At 33.9% G+C, this 19,887-nt stretch overlaps 2 protein-coding genes across 3 annotated transcripts in view; one reads left to right on the top strand and one right to left on the bottom strand.

Annotated features, from left to right (window-relative positions):
* LOC149410433 (tRNA-specific adenosine-34 deaminase regulatory subunit adat3) overlaps positions 1-19,887 on the bottom strand; it is a 75,929-nt gene that overhangs the window by 23,902 nt on the left and 32,140 nt on the right. The window contains exon 2 of one of the 2 annotated variants that reach the window (XM_089647824.1): positions 743-798. The exons of the other annotated variant lie outside the window; for it this stretch is intronic. The gene's annotated coding sequence lies outside the window, so the exon portion shown is untranslated. The remainder of the gene's footprint in view (positions 1-742; positions 799-19,887) is intronic. 2 annotated transcript variants of the gene reach the window in all.
* On the top strand, positions 10,112-12,990 carry LOC149410434 (uncharacterized). Its single transcript, XM_089647816.1, has 2 exons — positions 10,112-10,268; positions 10,539-12,990. The coding sequence occupies exon 2, from the start codon at positions 10,722-10,724 to the stop codon at positions 12,057-12,059; it is 1,338 nt and encodes a 445-aa protein (XP_089503942.1). The 5' UTR covers positions 10,112-10,268; positions 10,539-10,721; the 3' UTR covers positions 12,060-12,990.

Here is a 19,887-nt window from a genome sequence, read left to right as displayed (position 1 = left end):
AATTCTAATTTCAATACATTCTAGCTGTGGCCCCCGAAGTCTGTCTGTGCAGTGGAGAAACAGTGAAGAAAAACAGTTTTATTGAGTTTGTAAATTGAAGAATAAAATTCAATAAAACAAAAACGTCTAGAAATTGTTACACAGTTAATGCCCAAGAAATACAAAAAAACATCTATATGTATAATATCAAAAAATCAAAGCGATCGGTCAAGAACTTTCAGAGATTGAAGATTTGGAAAAAACGAAGACATTACATTTTATTTATACATAAAAATAGATAATATATTGTTATAGTAGCTGTAAAAAAGTAAAATGCTATCTGGATAATTACAAAATATCAAATATTATGACTAAATTAAATATAAGACAAAAATAAACACAAGAACGAGGAGAAGAAAGGACCTGCTCTCCTATGGAAAATTTCAACTACGTTTCCCGATTGTCTACCGATGGCGAAGAATTCAATAACGTAAGTTCTTCAAAGCATCTTCTGTTGGAATACCAGTAAGTGTTGAGTAAGGAAAACATTCCTAACTGACGTTTATGCTCCAAATATTGTAATCCGTTTGTTAAGGGGAGTCATAACACACGGACCGCCAATTTCGTAACGTTCAAGCAACGTTATACATTCTGAATAGCGCTCTTTCACCAGGGCAATACTAAGAGTATTAACGCTTTTTAAAATCTAATACCAGTCGTCATTCCACCGCCACCGATGAGGAGAAAATAAAATGATACTTACGTGGCGAAATGTGAGGTTAGGTTGATTTAGCGTCGCGATGCCGGTACCGTCGGAAACTGACAAACACGGAGAACTAGTGTTAGAATACGAAAGAGAGTGATGCAAACAATTACGCGATGAAATTACACATCGATAATTACAAAAGGATAAAATTACACATGAAAAATATACACAGAAATACACTAAACACATTCAAAATTTCACATATTTTAAAAATTATGAGTTTCTAGTCTATATGAAATACCGACTATTAGTAAAAAAAAGATAATCTACCCTAAACTAACAAACAAAAAAACAATAATTTTTTTGAATGCAATAATTTTCCAACAAAAAAAAACAATTTATTCCACTTCGGAGGGAATCGAACCAGGAACATCCCGATTCCATAAATTACAACACACGGACTAACACTGATATTCTTCTTTCTCATAAAATTGTCATGTAACAGAAAGAGAGAAGGAGATCTCAGTTACAGAAATATTCAAAATCATTATTTGACGTCGGAAGGATTAGAATCAGGAACATCCGGAATTCAACAAATAAACTAAAAATATGTACGTAACAGGACCGTGTCGCGACCTTTATAGGCGAAAAACAATTAATTTCACTTCGGAGGGAATCGAATCGGGAACATCCAGGATTTAAAAAATACCACTAATTCAGTAAAATATCCATCCAGAAAAGCCGTTATTCAAATTTGTTTTATGGAATATTTTTTTTCGATAAAAAAAGTCGATTTGAAAAAACAATGAATTTAAAAGTCACGGCAAGTCACTGTCACTGGTACACATTGAAACAATATGACAAAGGATGGCTCACCCTATTGAGAAGAGTTCTATCCGCCTACCCCGTCGGAGACACACAAGTGATGATGCGACCGAAACCTCCTTAATCGAGTTCTGCCACAAAACTGTTACAAAACCTTTGAACAGCGCGATGGTTGATAATTATTAATGGCAAACTAATGGCAATCTAATGGTGAACACTGAACACCATCTAATGGGCTGACGCTCGTGTTTCGGATCAAAATCCTTTAAATTCAAATATGCTAATTTTATAGAATTATAGATCAAAGTATCGAGTGTGCAGAAAATATACTATTTTTATCAGTTTTATACGTGACTAGCTGATTTTTACCGGCCTCGCTCGGATATGAATTTTGGAGTAAAGTTTTGATATTGTAAATTCTAGTATACCTACCCGAAAAACGGGTGTACTTTTATGGTGGAGATAATATTGTTATATTGTAATAAGTATTCGTTTTACTTGATCGTGGCATATCTTCCTCGGCCGTCCTCGACTTCTACCATTCAATTTCAAGTCATACATTCTCCTTACACCTCTTTCTTTCTTCATCACTCATTCGTTGTTAGCGCGGTTGACACCATCCCTGGGAGGGAAGGTTCAATCTATAGTCAAAGCAAAAATGGTCCTACATATTGTTAAAAATAGATGTATTGTGATAAAAAAAAAAACATTTTTTCTAAGAGGTTATAAATCCCAAGATATACTCGCATGGTACAGAGCATCAGTGGCGGTTATAAATCATAAGATAAATAGTACAGACCTCTTTACTAGGCATTAGTGGCGGTTCGTGGTCTATCTCATTGGTAGTTCAATCAGAGATTAAAGAAGGATGAAATAAAATTACCTCATCTAGATCATATATGTTGTTTTGCATAATTGTATATATTCTTTCCCACGCCTACGGGAATTTCACCATATCAGTGCACCAGAGATTAGCGACCTAGCAACAAGATACTATTTGGCGATCATTTAAGGAGTCTGTGGCTAAAGAATCTAATTGAAATTAATTTCAATTAAAATGGTGCCACAAAATAAGTTTGCTGTGTTAGAAGAAAGAATCTAATGTCGAAGGTTATAAAAAGTAGTTTTAAATATGAAAATCGAAAAGGTAACATCTTCCGTACCTAATTAACTTATTTTAATAACAACTTTAAACAAGATAATCACAGGAAAGTCTATCGATTTTGCAAAACGTAATTCCGTACAAATTTGGTGCAAGCAAACCTCATAGTCGCTGAGCATACGGGCATGTGTTTTACATTTGGTGCAAGCAAATTTCATAGTCGCTGCGCATCCAGGGATGCGTTTTACATTTGGTGAAAGCAAATCTTACAGTCGCTGCGCATCCGGCACGTATATATATGTATCACATTTGGCGTTATCATGATTAATATATGTAAACAGCGATTCTGGCTAAGTAGACAAAATATCACACTACAGATACACCTCTTACCTAGATCTACAGATCTTGAAGTAAATAAGTATTCACGGTTCTTCCTTGGATAGGTAACAGCATAAAGATATGTGATTTATAGTACCTACTATGCATTCCACATACATTGTCATTTCTATTATGCTTGTTGAAATGAAATAAATAAATAGATAGAGCTGTCTAGCTATACAGTATTGACTTAAAACATCTCGTATGGTGGCGTTTGTCAACAATCATTCGTCAAAGTTCACACATTTTATCGATGATGCGCCACTAGTATGTGTTGTATGATTTTTTCTTAGAAAATACAGTCCCATAGTCGCTGAATTCATAACGCACGTATGGGAATTATTTATGACTAGTTCTCGGGCAGGATTAATAAGGGCTGGTGGATTTTTATCGCGGAATTTTAATAGCGCGCTGTGTAAGTGTGGAAAAAAACTAATTTGTCTTATTTTCTTATCTTTGTTATGGGAGTTGACAGCACAAACGCACATCAGAAAAAAACTAGCTATTATTAATCAGAATTATGCATAACTTGAGTTGAAAATGGAGTAAGTTGTTTATAATACGTTGGTTGATAGATGGAATTTTCAAATCCAGTGAAGAAAAAGTTTTTTTTATAAAAGTATGATTTTTGCAAATTTCGAAAAACGTGAAAAAAGTTTAGGACCAGGCTGTGTTAATTGATAATAATAATGTAAATTAAATGAAATAGCACTCACAACCGGCGACACACATTATTCGTCCAATATTATTACTTAATTAGCTTGAAAAGATTTTATCAACTTCGAATAGTAAACAGTGATTCCCAACCTAAGCAATATATTAAGATATAGAAGCTAGCACCATCCACCTACTAAGTTTTGGAAATACTCACGGACTCGACAAACTCATCTTTTCAGAGAATCATATCAATAAGGTCAGAATAATATAGTCCACGAGATTGTAAATAACTAAATGAGTAAAACATTAAAAAAAACTATCGATAATTTTGTATATAAACCTATGTAAATGTAAGGTGTAATAGAAGAGTATGTACGAGACGATGTATAAATGTGAATGAGGCAAGGAGTGTGTGCCAAGACCGAGTGCTTCGTGCTGGGTAACCGTGCTGAAATATACTGAATAAAAGAAGAAAAAAAAACTCATCAAACGACAAGAATCTACAGCATTTATTGGTTTGTCTTTAGACATCGTAAAATTTTCGCCTGCGACGTTTTCTTTATCCGCGCTTAGATTGATGTTCAGAATAGGTTCCGTTTGATAAGAGTACGCGACGACATGTTCTTTGAATGGGAGGAAGGGGGGTCGTTGAAGAAAAATATACTTGAAAAGTGGGCAACGGGCCCAAAAAGGTTGGGAGCCTCTGATCTAGAACATTAGAAACAGAATCCATATTATATATTGGAAATTAATTGGAGTAAGTTTTTAAAAGACGTACCTAATCAAACCTAGCTTAACTAACTAATATTCATGCTATATTTGCTGCAGGGATTTTCAGAGATGCTAGACAATTCCTTGCTTCGTCCACATTGACATTATTCAGACTCTCGTTTTGACCCGATTTGATTATTTTTAGATATTTTTCACAACATCACACAAGAGTCCCAACTTCTCCCGACTGTCAGAATCCAATGGGACTATAACATTTCCGATTGAGTATGTTGTAACATACGTGATAGTATCCGCTTGCGCGTAATATAAGATACTTGATCCTGACACGCCTTTCACCGTACATCCGCTCTTCATGTACAAACCATCTAAGCATCAATTTATCAATCTTGCAATTACATTTACCTATACGGGTTCGCAACACGTACGCCTAAGGGATGTCATTTCAATCACATTAAGTTATTTCTCTTTAAATGTTAGATCTTCTGAATTCAAAGGGAAATACACAAATATTATTGTCTAAACCACGGTGCTTTTATTTTAACACAGAGATATACAATTAGAGGTGCTATTGCGTACTGATATCTCTTCGAAATGTGTTTCCGGATTCGGTAGATTAGAGCGTTGGAGGTCAGTTGGAAGTAAAAAGTGGAACATCCAGTTGCTCGAAAATTAGATATCCAGAATTTGCTTTAATCGAGCCAGCCACGGCGCCCATATGCTCGAAATCATATTTAAACACTATAATAACATAAAGATTGACTTACAGATTGCGCTTTTTTTGTTTTCATACAAATCTTCAGTTTTACACTTGACTTCAAAACACGAGATTTCGAAAAACCACCCCATGAAGCATATTTTTTTACCTTTCGCTGAAAGATTGCACAAAGTTTTAAACCCGCAACCTCTGGGTTCATAGTTTACCTCTCTACCGCGGAGGTCTACGAATCATGCTAAACATAACAAAAGGAGAAAGAAAAAAGGTTTAGATTCAAATTTGGTTTCGAAACAAATAATGACAAAATCGCTGACCTTTATGTTGCTAGTTCTTATGACCTTCACATGTTGTACAAAGTGAATTAAAGGTATTTATGTTATTAAGCTAACTTTATTTCGATGACCTCCGCGGAAGAGCGGCAAGATCCTTGGCCCTGAGCCCCGGAGGTTGCGGATTCGAAATCAAGCACTCAAGTAAATTAAACAGTAGAATACTCGTACATTCATAGAATAACGAAGATTTACACACGAGTGTACGCGATACTCGTACTTTCAATATACTACCACGCAAAATAAAATTAATCCATGCTTAGAATCATCAAACATCCTAATTTCGATTGTATGTCTACCTTTGACAGCCTCGGTGGTCGAGGGGTAAGGCTCTCGACTAGCAAGCTGGATGTTGCGGGTTCAAATCCCGGCGCCCGCAAGAAAACTTTGTTTGATTTATTTGTGTTATTTCACAAATTACTCTTTTAAAATAATATATAGTATATCTTTGGCACTTTCCGGAATGGAAGATACAGACAATATCGTCCTGCACTAGTTATTATATAATTGTCACATTTAAAACTACTTTTGGGCAAAGAAATTTGCGACATTTCAATATAAAACTATTTAATCTTGCAATAAAATTCTTTAAAAAATAACCGAATTCAAAAGAAGTATTAAGATATGGATTATGGACACGGGAACATACGGGAAGAAAGAATATAGGTACAATGTTGCAAAGTAAAAGATATATATTTTTTTTTTTTTCAAACTACAATTTTTGTGATTTTCTCAACCACCATACTAGGCTCGTGCCCGTATTAGGGTAGTCGTTAGGGTGTCCCAAAAAAATTAAAGTTGTTATTTTTGAACGCATACCCTCAATACCCATTTTGTTTTAATAATGACAAAACACTTATTAAAAAATTTCGTTTACTTTGGACAACTGCAACCCGTGCCGACTTGCATCGAAAGATGTCAGTACTTGTACATTAAGACGCCAGCGAGCAAACGTGTTGATGAGCTTGTAGTAACTTGCTATTTTGTTAGTAAACGAAAATCACTCGTTCAGGCAAGATGTTGTTAGATTTACGCACTTCTAAAAAGAGTATATTTTTAATAGGAGTCGTAAAACACCAAATATCGGGTTCTAAACTGCCATCTAATGGACAAGTTCTTGAAGTTTTGCTCTACAATATCCGGAAAGTGAATTTAACTGTCAATACATACCAAATATAGCCATAGTTTGTATTGAAAGCTGTGTTTGAAGTAAAAATCAGTCAAGTGACTACAAGCCCTGACATACCACTCTTCAAAAAGGATCGAGATAACTGTAAAAATGTTGATCCCGATAAAATTCAGTGCTACAGAGAAAATCTCACATTGCACCTAACCGCTTCCGAAATCGATGATTTGCTTGACTTTTACCATACTGCACTGACAACAAAAATTCTTGTAGATGACCATTGAGAGTTTTTAGAGCTCTATGTGATAGTTTTAGGAGGAGATACAGCGAGGAAATTTAAGATTCGGCCTCCAGGTGCTCGATGGATGGCAAAGGCGCTTTATTCCTTGAAAATATCATTAATTTGTGCGCAATTTAAAATTACCGGTAAGGATAAGGCGGCACTTTTAGACGTTTGCCTGTTCATAGTAACATCCTATGTCAAGCCATGGTTACAATGTATTATAGTAGTTAAAGCACCTTACCAGGATTTGTGCTTTTTGAAATCGATGAAGGCTTAAGAAAAAATTGATGAAAACATCTCAATGGCAGCTTTATTTCTGTTCAGTAAGCAGTTATGGTATTTGACCGATGAAAGATCTATTTCATCGCTGTTTGACGACGCTGTGAATCAAACAACTAAAATAAAAATGCTCGAAATATAAAAAAAAATAATTTATCAACCCATGACAAACGTTACATCCCATCGAAGGAAGATCTTGATGGTAAATTGTATGGTAAGTTTATTAAGTAGTTTAAATTATGTTTTGTATTGAGGTTTTTATTCATATCATAATTTAGTGACTTTTGTTTCAGAGAAAAATATTTACGACTTCATTTCAGTCAAGAGCAAGTATTTGTTAGATCGTCTGAAAACAGATGCCAGTTTTCTTAACGAATTCCCTACGATGTGGTCAAATAATGCTTCGTATCAAGAAGTCAGAAAGAAGGTGTCGCCGCTGAGGGTAGTGAATGATACAGCTGAAAGAACTGTTAAGTCAATGCAAGATTTTCATGGCTTAATCTCACGGTCGAAGAGGAATAAAAATATTTTTTGTTACGATGCGTTTAGGAACACCGGAAGATTTATCCTGACTGTAAAAAACAAACTATGAAGAAAAATGTAATCAATAAACCATTTTTAAATATAAAATACTACATAATTGAACATTTTTGCATTTTTAAATTTTATTTATCCGACAAAAATGAAAGTTGAAAATCCTTCCATATTAACTCTGTACCATATGTTTGGCATCAAGTCGGCACGGGTTGCCGGTGTTTAATCAAAATAATATTTATTATATGAGTTATTGGAATCAAATGGAATAAAATAATAGGGTATGCATATTTAAATTCATGAAAAAAAATTCTTCCTTATGTCCTGGGACACCCTAGTAGTCGTACATGATTATTTATGTAAGAATAACAATAATACAATACAACGGAATAGGAAATTATTATGGTAAAACTTAAATTTAAAAAATGCATATTATTATAGAAACCATTTTAGAAATAAAAATAAAAATAAAACTAAATAAATGATGACTTAAAATATATATATTTTTAAACAGTGTTAGAAACTCTTTTATTCTTTAAAGAAAGCTCGTCCCCTTTCAAATATCCAATGTTAATAAACACGGATAGTATAAAGGGATTTAGATTTAATTGACTTTATATCGGTGTTCCATGCATTATATATTTTAGGAGCGATGAACCAGAATTGTCGTTGAACGAATGTGGTTCTAGTTTTAAGGAGCACGCATACCAGGTTTGATGAAAAGCGGGTGTGTACTTCATGTTGTGGAGACAACAGCAGAATCTCAAAATTAACGTTCCGTTATGTTTTCAAGCTATAATTTTGCTTTATACTTTTCCTCCTGTCATATTTGAGTACACAAAAGGTAACTAAAAAAATCATGTATAATGTGACCTTAGAATGAGGTATCCCAGTTATGTCCGTTATGGCCCAGCATAGCATGACAAGAGGTATGGTGCTGCTAAATGATACCTCTAGGTCTCTTGACATTTTCAACATTGGCCTTGAAGATTTCAAGTCATTTTAGGCAAGAACTCTAAATATTATTTGGCTAATTTATATAGCGCCGTTTTCGTGAGAAATCACCTCAAGGGCGCTGAAATATCGGTTATTGTAAAATGTTTCATTTAAAGCTTTGTATATTTCATGTGTATTGTAATAGGATTAAATCAATCTGTAATGCATAAAAAAGGTTACATTCTTATCAACATTCGTAAAAAAATGGTTACACCGGGCACACGGCCACGCCCTCGATACACTTCTAACGGTGTATCATATGTTCAGTGTTTGTATGGAATTTGAAAGCTAAAAAACTCCTCGTAGAAAGGTGTACGAACTCTGTGTTCGATTAGTGTGCCGAGAACAGAGTAAATACATGTGCAAATTTAAATGAAACAGGTTTTTTTCAAATGAAACGAAGGTTATCATCCTAATAGGCCTCTTGCACCCCATTTTTTTATTTTATTTTCCGGTTTAGGCAAATATTCTAAGACATTCTGTATTTTTTTTTTTTTTTTAATCGTATTTTTGAAACCATGGCGATTTTTTGAAAATTTTAATCCGAAAAATCGGACCATTTTTTCATAAACCGGAAAGACGGAACATAATTTATGGGTGCGAAAACAAAATAATTACATAGCCCAAAAACATTTAAAAAAAAAAACGACGCATTTCACACGAATGGCAGAGGAGAATAACGAGGCATACCAAAAATATTACATCTCATAAATATTTTTTTCCTTGAACCTTCTTATTGATCATTAATCCTTATTAATTTATTTAAAGTTTTATTCCAGCAGTACTGGGAGGATATTGCAATCTCAGTCTGCCATATTAAATGAGATGACATATAATATAAATATACTTATACACAATATTATAGGATTGGTGAATATATACGATTATAATGTTCAGTCACTTAATCCAAATATTTTACAATAAAACCTAATGTAAATAAAATTAAATGAATTAAAGGGGAAGGTTTATCAACAATATGAAATATATAAACAAGTATAAAGAAGGTTCTCATAAAATATATTTAGTTGGTCGAAGTACCTATATATTCTATATGTACCAAGGTTGGTTTTTGTTTTTGCAATGAGACTATTTTTAACAGCTGCACATTCTAGTTATATAACATATAACTTGATATTGTACCTCTTGTTTGATATTATCCAAATGTTGCGATTTAAATTATTCTTGTACTCATAAACTCATAATAATATATTATAAAATTTGATTTTGTTAAAATCAGGACCATCACCATTATACTTCTAAGACAGCCGCCACGGAAGGATAATCTGTACGATTTTCACATCATAACATCTGTCACTTCTGAATAATATCTGTCATGTCAAAACGAAGTACTTCCAATTCTAACGCTGCGTTTTGTTACTGTTTTGTTATTTAATTAAACATGGATTCGTGTAGTAACCGTAGGATCCGAGATCGTAAAAATAATTATAAATATTGTATGGTTCCTTTGTGCCCAAATACTTCGGCGACTACTAAGGAAAAAAGATTTTTCGTTGTACCGCGAATTTCAGCAATTAGAAAACAATGGTGTATTGCAATTCATAGGTCCAGTCAATTGGGTGAACTGTCAAATAAAACCGTACGATATGTCTGTGAAGATCATTTTAATGTAAGTATATTTTTTACAATATTATTGTTTGAACACAATATTTAAAAAATACATATTTTTCTTTGTTGCATGCTTCACGAATAGTTTGCTGAATAGTACAGTAGGTTGAGTAGGTGGGTCTATTACCTAGTGACAACAAGCCTACACACATTACAATATTGTTACACTTTTGCAGGCTATTCTCAAATGAAGATACTTATTATATTTGCATTGTTAAGTTTGTATTGAATAAATACAATGTCTCTTGATAAGTTGTATTTTTATTTTCAGTTAAGCGTGGATGCTCGGAAATGGCCCCAACATCTAAGTAAAAGGGTGCTTTTAAAAAAAGGAACCATTCCTCATAAATTTGAATGTCAAATTGGAGCTGATGGGCGAGATCTACTCAATGTGGTGGATCAGCATCCAAGCTCATCTAAAGGCGGTGAAGTGTTTGTTGCAAGTCTCGAGCCAATGTCTCCTTGCCTGTCTGATGTGGATGAGTCTGTGCCACAACAGATCATCAATCAACCTCAAGACTACGTTGAACTGGAAGTGTCGTTTCCTCTCGAGAAGCCTCAATGCTCTGGACTCCAAATACTTCAACAACATGTGGATGGACCACAAGATACATCAAGCTCCGAAGAAAACTTTCACATGTTGATAGTTGAGAACGCAACTGATTCGAAAGCCATTCAATGCAATTTGAAAAAGAAATTCAAAAGTAAATTGACAAATACAGGAAAAGAACACAGTAGGGGTCCAATCGAGTGTTTAACTACTCGTGACGTAAGTACTTCTCCTGTGAAGCATAATAAAAATACCAAGAATGTACAACTAAAGCATGTCACTCTTCAGCCAGACAGTTCTGCCTCGGAATCGGCATCTGGTTCAGAATACTCCCAACAAGCTACGTCAGATTCGTACGTTGATAGTAGTTCAAGTAGTGATTTCAAAAGTCTGTCATTGAAATTAACTCTGCAGCATATTGAAAACAAACCAAAGCTGTATTTAGGAATCCTTAAAGATTTTTATTGGATTGTTAAAACCCTAGCACTCCTTGAAAATATAAACATTTTAAATGTTTTAATCGTTTTAAAAAAAATTAAATTAAACTCTAGTTTCAGCATTTTAGGTGATGAATTTGGCCTTTCTGAGGCTCAAGCTTCAAGAATCTTTAAGCAAAGTTTACCGAAGTTATCTCGTCATCTTGCAGAACTGGTATTTTGGCCTAAGTCAGAAACAATAGAAGCCTTACTACCAATTCCATTCAGAGCAAGATACAAACATGTCGTATCAATCATAGACTGTTTTGAAATTCAGATAGAGAAGCCATCAAATCCACTGCAGCAGGCACTAACTTGGTCAGAATATAAAAAATGCAATACACTCAAGTACCTAATATCAATCACTCCTGATGGCTTTATTAACTTCATTTCAAAGGGCTTTGGTGGACGTACTACAGATATGATGATTGTGGAAAAGTGCGGCTTCTTGGACAACTTGTCTGAAGGCATGTCGGTGATGGCAGATAGAGGTTTTAAGCAACTAGCTACTATTTTAGAAGGCAAACATTGTCAACTTGTGCGTCCACCAAGTGTTGTTACAGGTGTAAATAGCACTAAAAGAGAGGTGAAGTTATCCAAGCAAATAGCAGCCCTGCGTATACACGTTGAACGTGTAATAAGCCGGCTCAGAGAGTATAATATTCTAAAGCCACATTCTTGTATAGACTTCCATTTGACTCAACAAGTTGACCATATTGTTATGATTGCATGTGGACTCATAAATCTACAAAAACCAATAATTTGATCATATTAGTCTTATTAATATTATTAGTCTTTTAGTGTTTTGTGCTCTACGCTAATGCTTAGTTTAAAATGTTATGTGCGCTTCATTATCATATAAACTTTAACTTGAATATAAATATTCATAATATGTACCAGTGTAATTTTGTTTATCCTTCATGTAATGTATATAGAATAAGTCTAAAGTGTATAATATTATGTAATTATAGCGCCAGTATGTGTTTTTTATAAAAACATATGTTGGAGCTTTTACTTAGAGTTTATAGGCAATGAAGCCACCAAAAGGGATAATATCAAATACTGTAGAATAATTTATGTTTAACACCTTCAACTTCTTACATTTACCATACATTCTGATTATGCTATACTAGCGCCTCCTAGCCCCGTGACTTCTGTGGGTTGGTTTTTTTTAATGCATGTTATTTGAAATGTTTTCTTTATTTTACGTTAATAAATTATATAAGTCGAAAATAAAATATTTAGTAACCTACATACGACCTTACTGTTCTTATGCTCACACGTAAAAAGAATATTAAAGCCCGCCATTAGGTTTGTATTGTCCCGAAGAAATGCAACATGCTACACTAGCGCCATCTAGCGGCCAGCGTTACCAGTCAGTGCAAGTACTGACTATAATAATGCTTCCAATATTTTACTGAGAGTGGATTGATTGCTATTCATTCATTACGCCTTACTTTTACATCAAGTTTATATAAATACAGTTGTGTTGTAGCAAAGTGATCATGTTCCACTTTTTAATACATATCTATTTGTGTTAGAATTTCCACTTTGTAATCATTTTCTTACTTCCAATAATAAATACAAAAAAAATCTATGCGATAATACAATAACATGTGTACGTATTATCAAATAAATACTAGGTATAAATGTAAAAATATGTCTTATGTAAACTTTTTGTTTTTGTTTTTCTGTCACTTTATACAAATACATATTATACTATGGTGGATGGGATGAAAATAATATGATGCTATTGTACATAATCAATATAATCATGTATTATTATGAATAAAGAAGCGAGTGTAGTGCAGTAAATACGTGATTTATTTCAAATAATGTATACCTATACATTTTTTTTAAGTACAGGAAATATAGCTCTGGACCAAAACAGCATGGCTTTATTAATAGCTTCGACACAGAATTCTTCATCGTAATCGATGTGGAAAACATTTATTTTGCCAGATGATTCAAAGTTGGGTTCAGCAACACAAAACACTCCCTTGAATTTGTTCAGTACGAACATTTGTATTTGCATTTGTGCATAATACTTTCTGGCAACAACACCCTCAAAAAAGTAATTTTTCATTGTACTATGTTTGACTGGACACTTGACCTCAACAATATAATCATCAGTGACTGCATCCGGGGAGCCACCGATAATTGGTAATTTGCAACTGATTTTGAAACCACATTCTTTATATTTGTGTCCCAGTTGGTTTGCTAGTACCTTTAACACCAGAGGTTCTAAAAGCCGACCTCGTTGCATAGCCTTTGTGTCTGGAATCTTGGCTGCCCCTAAGATGACTTCAGTCAATGTTCCATCCAATGTTTTGCAGTTAGCTGCCTCGTATAGTTTGGATGCAGTAATTCTGCCATATCGCATTTCGTACCATAACGGGCAGTTAGCCTGCTTTCTTGTTAATGAAAAAACTTCCTCGAAGATATTTGGAGGAATATTTAGATCACATGTAATAAAATTGATGAAATCTGTAGCACTTGTATTGTGCAGGTTTCGTGTTTTCTTAAAAGCAGAAATCATCCTGTGCATGGACAAACAGTCAGTGGGCTTCGGATCCATGTAAAGTTGAGTCAGTTGGCATCGAAGCCCCTCCTTAAGACTCCTTTGGAGTACTGCTGCCAGGAAATCTCCATTACCTTTTTCCACGCTTTTTACTGCGTTCTTGCCAACTTGGGATGCCAGAATGAACTTTTGGGAGGTTCCGACACACGATAACTTTGATTTTCTCCAATAACAGTCGACAGATGTCGACGCTGGTTCTTCACTTCTCCTATGGAGCCATGTTAGAAATGCCAGTGCATGTTTACAGCCACCTGAAAGCAAAATGTTCCAAATATAAATTATTTGTCAACAGGTAGCTGGCAGAGACCCTCGCAATGATTCTGTGTTTGTTACATCACACAAGAGTTTGCTCTTCCCCACATCTCCATAGGGTAGAAGAGTGTAGAGGTTAGAGGAGAGAAACATATTTTACAATATAGCGACATACAGTTCAACTAACCTCTAGAAGCTGCACAGTCTTGACATTCTAAGACTTGTATTTCATCTTCCATCTCATCACACAAAAGTACAACAGAGTATGCTTTTTGGCGGACACGGTGCTCGGGGGTTATTTTTGCTTTCACTGTGCAGATAGGACCTTCTCTTTTTACCTGCACATACCCGATAGCATTATCACCATAACTTTCACGTGCAGACCTTTAAAATATATAATAATAACACGTTGAAAACAAAAGACAGTTGCATATAACTGAATGTTAACAATTGTCTTAATAATAATAATTGACGGAAACATAATATATAAGTACATATTAAATGTTGTCAAAATATATAACATAATATTCGTATATTAGAAGATACAGAAAAAATACTAACCTTTTTGTTTTGACATTTCTAATTTCGCTTCCAATGAAATTCATATTATTACTTAGAAAAGTAGCCATCATAAATGAATCTATGTTCGGCAAATTGTCAGACTGACCCTGAACAAAACCTACTTCAATCATTTCCAAATAATATATGCTTAATTTCTCAACAAAGTTAGCGGACTACAATACAAACAGCCAAACCCCAAACAAGTGTCAATATTCAAATTCACAAGTCGCCGGAAATCAAGGTGTTGCCATATAAAAAAAATAATCAGTGTGGAATTTTACAAAAATTAATTCAATAATATTGGAGACGGAACATTTTCAAGTGGTGACGTCACAAGCCAAAAATAACAGATTTATTTATTTTATTTAAAAAAAACTATACATTTCAAAATTTTTTGAGTAACATTTTCGTAATCTTAGTAGAGAAATCTATCCACTCATTTTTTTCCAAGTCATTAGAAAATCCTTGCAAGTGGCCTATCGTCTGGTCAAACAGGCCAGGCTACGCGGGGATCAAATTATATTCACTTTGTAGAATCCTTGCATTTTGTTATTGTTACAGCTGAATTGAAACAGCTGTAACAATAACAAAAACCAAAAAATACTTGCAAAACTTAATAATTATATTATTAAATTTGATTTTAATTAAATTTAAAAAAAAATATAAAAAAATATCTGCTATGAATTTCACTTGGTGGTTAATATTTTATAAAAATCTTTAAATGAACATTCAATTAACTGTTAGATATGATGAATAACAAGAAAAAAATATGAAAAGCCATATTTATTTAAAAGGAAGGTGAGAATCGCGCTTGAATCGCTGAACAAAAATATCTTCATATTTGAAAAAACAAAGTTTTCACAAAGAGTTCCTGCATTTCAGTTCAACATTAAAATTATTGTCATTAATAAATATTAATGATATTATACAATATTTATATTAAATATTATTATATTTATAACTGGGAGCCTATTCAGATGCATTTCAATATTCAGTTTCAGTGCCGGCAACCCGGGCGTTTATTTAAGGTTGGTTCTGTACAGATTTTTTTTTCATTACCCTCCTCACTAGACATAGTCTGTTCTGAGGCTGGTATTATAATATATATATATATATTATATATTATATATTATATATTATAATAGATAAGGCCATATTTATGACTGGGAGCCCACTCAGATGCATTGCTATATAATAATAGATAACGTCATATATTTTTATTGGCTTTCACCCTTCAAGGGTTTTTTTCTAGTCCATCTTTTCAAATTATGGAGAGGGAAACCGAAATGATATATAGGTTTTATTTAAATGGGCAACTTTCATAATTATAATATGGAAGATTGTGATCCAGTTCAGACTAAGTTCAGTTGAGATAAGACTCGATAAAAGAGAGGATAGGTAATTGTTTAGAGAGGGATAACCAAAAAAGATGTGATCTAAAGTTCCCACAGAAAGTACAATCTGGGAAGTCAAGCACATGGATTTTAAAAAAGTGAGAGGGATATTTTCATTCGAATAAGTGAGAAAATATCTTTTTTTGGAAAAATATGGAAAGTTTTGGAACCACGGCTATAAATCGATTCACGTCGCTTTTATTTTTTTAGAGAAAGACGAACATTACCTGGTCACGAAACCTAACAATATTTTAAAATTTCCCACTACCATCACAGTAATCGGAGAGTGTTGCTTGCGTAGTGATGGAGGACTTGAACCAGCTGCACAGCAGGACCAGCCCAAGAATTGAACTCACGACTCCTGGGTGGAAACCGGACGCGATGCCAACTCAGCCACTAACGGTGTGTATGTACGCCATACACCCACCTCACATTTCTATAGCATTCTAAGCACTCCTTCGGGCTTAATACAGATAGGCCTCTTTGGTTTTCGGCTAATTTCCATTCTTGCTACACGTCCTGCCCGATAAATTCATCAGATTTGTAAATCCCCTTAAAGATGGCTCTTCCAAACTTCCAAACAGCTCATAAACTTCTTTACTTGAATCTCTCCTCTATTAGTTCACATCAAGTGACAGTTCCGATGTATACCAGGTACTCTGTACATTACCTACAAACACGTTTAGAGAACGGGAAAATCCCAAGCATTTTGTTGAAAAACACACGCCTTCAAAACGTGTCTCATTTCCAACTCTGTCTGGTATTTTTAATATATGCGCTAATTCTACAAAAAGCTCAGTGTAAACTAGGTATAACTGTGTATTTAACCGGGCATCATATTTATAGTGAATTTTCATTGTCATTTCAAACCATAGAGTTATATAATTAGAGGCGATATTGCATACTAACGTCTTTTCGAAACGTGTTCCATTAGCGATAATCGGTGCGCACTGCGCTTAGACTGGATTTTGAAGTTTCCTGTCGGTCGGCGAGCAGTCGGTCCGCATAGCGTAGGGAGCGTTGTTGGTCAAATCGAACAATTGGACGGAAAATCTTGGAACCTTTTTTTCACTTCATATCTCATCTAAACATAATACATTATATGTTTACAACCAATAATAATATTTAAGACTTTCTTATCGGTGCTGACAACAGATTTGCTTCTCAATATTTCAATGGCTCAGTAAACATGTATGTATTTATTTATTTATTTACGTCTTTAGTGTTTTTACATAAACAATAAGATTTACATATTAATAATAAAAATAAAAAAATAAAATATATACATATAGTTCAATTCCCATTTACATGCAAGGGATGTGAAATGCAAATATAAGTTCATAGTTTAGGTGTCCCGCAGCAATGCATAAAATTTATGTATAGGATAAAATAATAGGTCTTGAAGAGAAGAGAGAGATGTTGTAGGAGGGAGGGAACACAGAAGCCAGAAAATTGTTCTACAGCCAAGCTGTTGTAGAAACGATCCGTGTTCACTGTGTTGCCCGGTGCCGAAGGGGACCAATGACAATACCGGTAGAACAAGGACAGCATTCCCATCTGTCGCCTATGCTTTAAATATTGCAAACCGTTTGTTAAGATAGGGGAATCCATCAAACGGATCGTCTGTTTCTGCATAGTCAAAGGTTTTATTTGTAATATTTTGGGTTCCAGATCAGAGATGGCTGACAAATTCAACAGTCAGTATCCGCGGGTCTACAGGACGCCCTGCTTCTGAGATGGAACTTCGGTGCCCGAGCTGGTCACTTAGGGTAACACCAAGCATACCAATGGAAGGAATTTTGGGTGGTTTGCTTCTGTTGAAGGAGACTAGATTAGATTATAATAACTGTGGTAGTGAACGAGAGGGGTACGAGTTTCGCTCTGTGTATCGCGCGGTCGATAGTTTAGTGTAGGGCGCGGCGGTCTGCCGGCTGTAATGGACGTATCACGGATTTTAAGCGTGACCAATGTTTTTTACTCGTTTTCAGCATTTACCTGTACACAATACTTTCTAAGCGCTGTCTACTTCCAGGCGAAACTAAAATGATTATTTGTTTAAGTAAATTTTTCCATTTTTTAATATTTTTCGATTTCATCCAAAGTAAGATCAAATTGACCTCACGTTCGGCATACAACACACCTCTAACGCTTTACCTCTTCAGAAATCTTAATAATTGTTAGTACTTCTTTATAAACACGTTCGATTAACCGGGAATTTTAACATTCACCCAATTAACAGGGAGCTGAGAGTAAAATTAAATAAATGGGACTTTTAAAGCTCTCTATAACAAGAAACCAGTCGTTAATAATTATGACGGCACATGATTTCAAAGATCACGTGACAACCATTTTTATATTCAGAAAATTGTAATAAATATTATTATTTATTTTATTATGATAACGATTTCATTTAAATCTCTTGCAAACGATTTAATTGAATTATTAATTGCTAAATTAAAATAATGGAGTGACGACACAGAGGTTGGCGGTTTATGGGAACGGATCGATCAGTAAAACTATGCAGACAGGGGCGTCGCTACTGTAGATAGGGGATACCACTGATATTAAAATAGATATTAAGTTTTATTATAAACAATTAATGTTCTAAGAATAGAAACTTTGCTTGAAACGGCTTTAGAGTGACCAGATCTGAATAACCAGGTACCTACTTCTTCTTGCTCATCTTCTGCCCCTCCCCACTTCCTTCAGTTTTTGGGGATAGCTTCCCTCTAGCTCCGGACAGTTATCTTATATAGCGCCTAAAATGTTCAACTTACTCATATTGATATTAAGACATCGAAAACTGATGATCTTTATGCCATTAGTGTACAGAACTGGTTATTTGCTCAGGGAAGGAAATATTATAAAGAATGCCTTACATCTTAAAACGGTTCTTATTTTTTCATATTTCTTGAGTAAAAAATTTATCTCTAAATTAACTTTCAACAAAAACTTTATATTACGCTGATGCGATTATTCTTATATTCTTATTTTTATTTCTATTATTCCTAACATTATCTATTATTGTTATTTGTATCCTACCTTATTTTTATTTGTATCTTTATTTTTACAAGATTTAATCTACCTAAGTTTCAGTGCCGGCAACCCGGGCGTTTATTTAAGGTTGGTTCTGTACAGATGTTTTTTTTTCATTACCCTCCTCACTAGACAAAGTCTGTTCTGAGGCTGGTAATTAACAATTTATATATAAACCAAATGTTTAGTAAAAAATAGTTGAATAAAAATAATAAGAAAAATAGTAGTAGAAAAATGAGTAATATAAAAATAGAAAAATAAGTGTTGTACTATATGTGTTGAAAAATTTATAGTATTTATTAGTATTTCGTATTATGATAAATTGTAAAATTTTGTAATTTTGTTAGAATTTGTGTGCAGTATGGTTTGTAAAATGCACCTAATATTATATATTCAGAATTGGTTATTTATGAAGGGAAGGAACTATTTAAAAGAATACCTGACATGATTAAATTAAGTTCATTTGCTTTATTATTCTTTTCATTTAAATTCTGTTTAAAATTTCATTTAAAAAAAATTAATTAATTCATCATTATTTTCATCTCTTTCTTATTTTCAGTTAAAGTATTACCTATTTCACAAATACATTACATTTCACAAAAGAATATATCTGTACCCGAGAAGCATACGGATGCAAGTCCAAAAAGCTAAATGTTCAGGAGAGCCAAAATACTTTTTTTTCTGTAAGTTTGGTCTCATAACTTCTGCGGATATTCATGATAATTGATTTTTATTTTTTATCCTATTGAATCAATTAATTTTGTATCGAA

The sequence above is a fragment of the Hesperophylax consimilis genome, chromosome 27 (genome assembly GCF_061612785.1).
Source record: "Hesperophylax consimilis isolate HC1 chromosome 27, BYU_Hcon_1.0, whole genome shotgun sequence".
Lineage (NCBI taxonomy): Eukaryota > Metazoa > Arthropoda > Insecta > Trichoptera > Limnephilidae > Hesperophylax > Hesperophylax consimilis.
The sequence above is the reverse complement of the archived record's forward strand: the minus strand, read 5'-3'. Positions and strand labels throughout refer to the sequence as shown.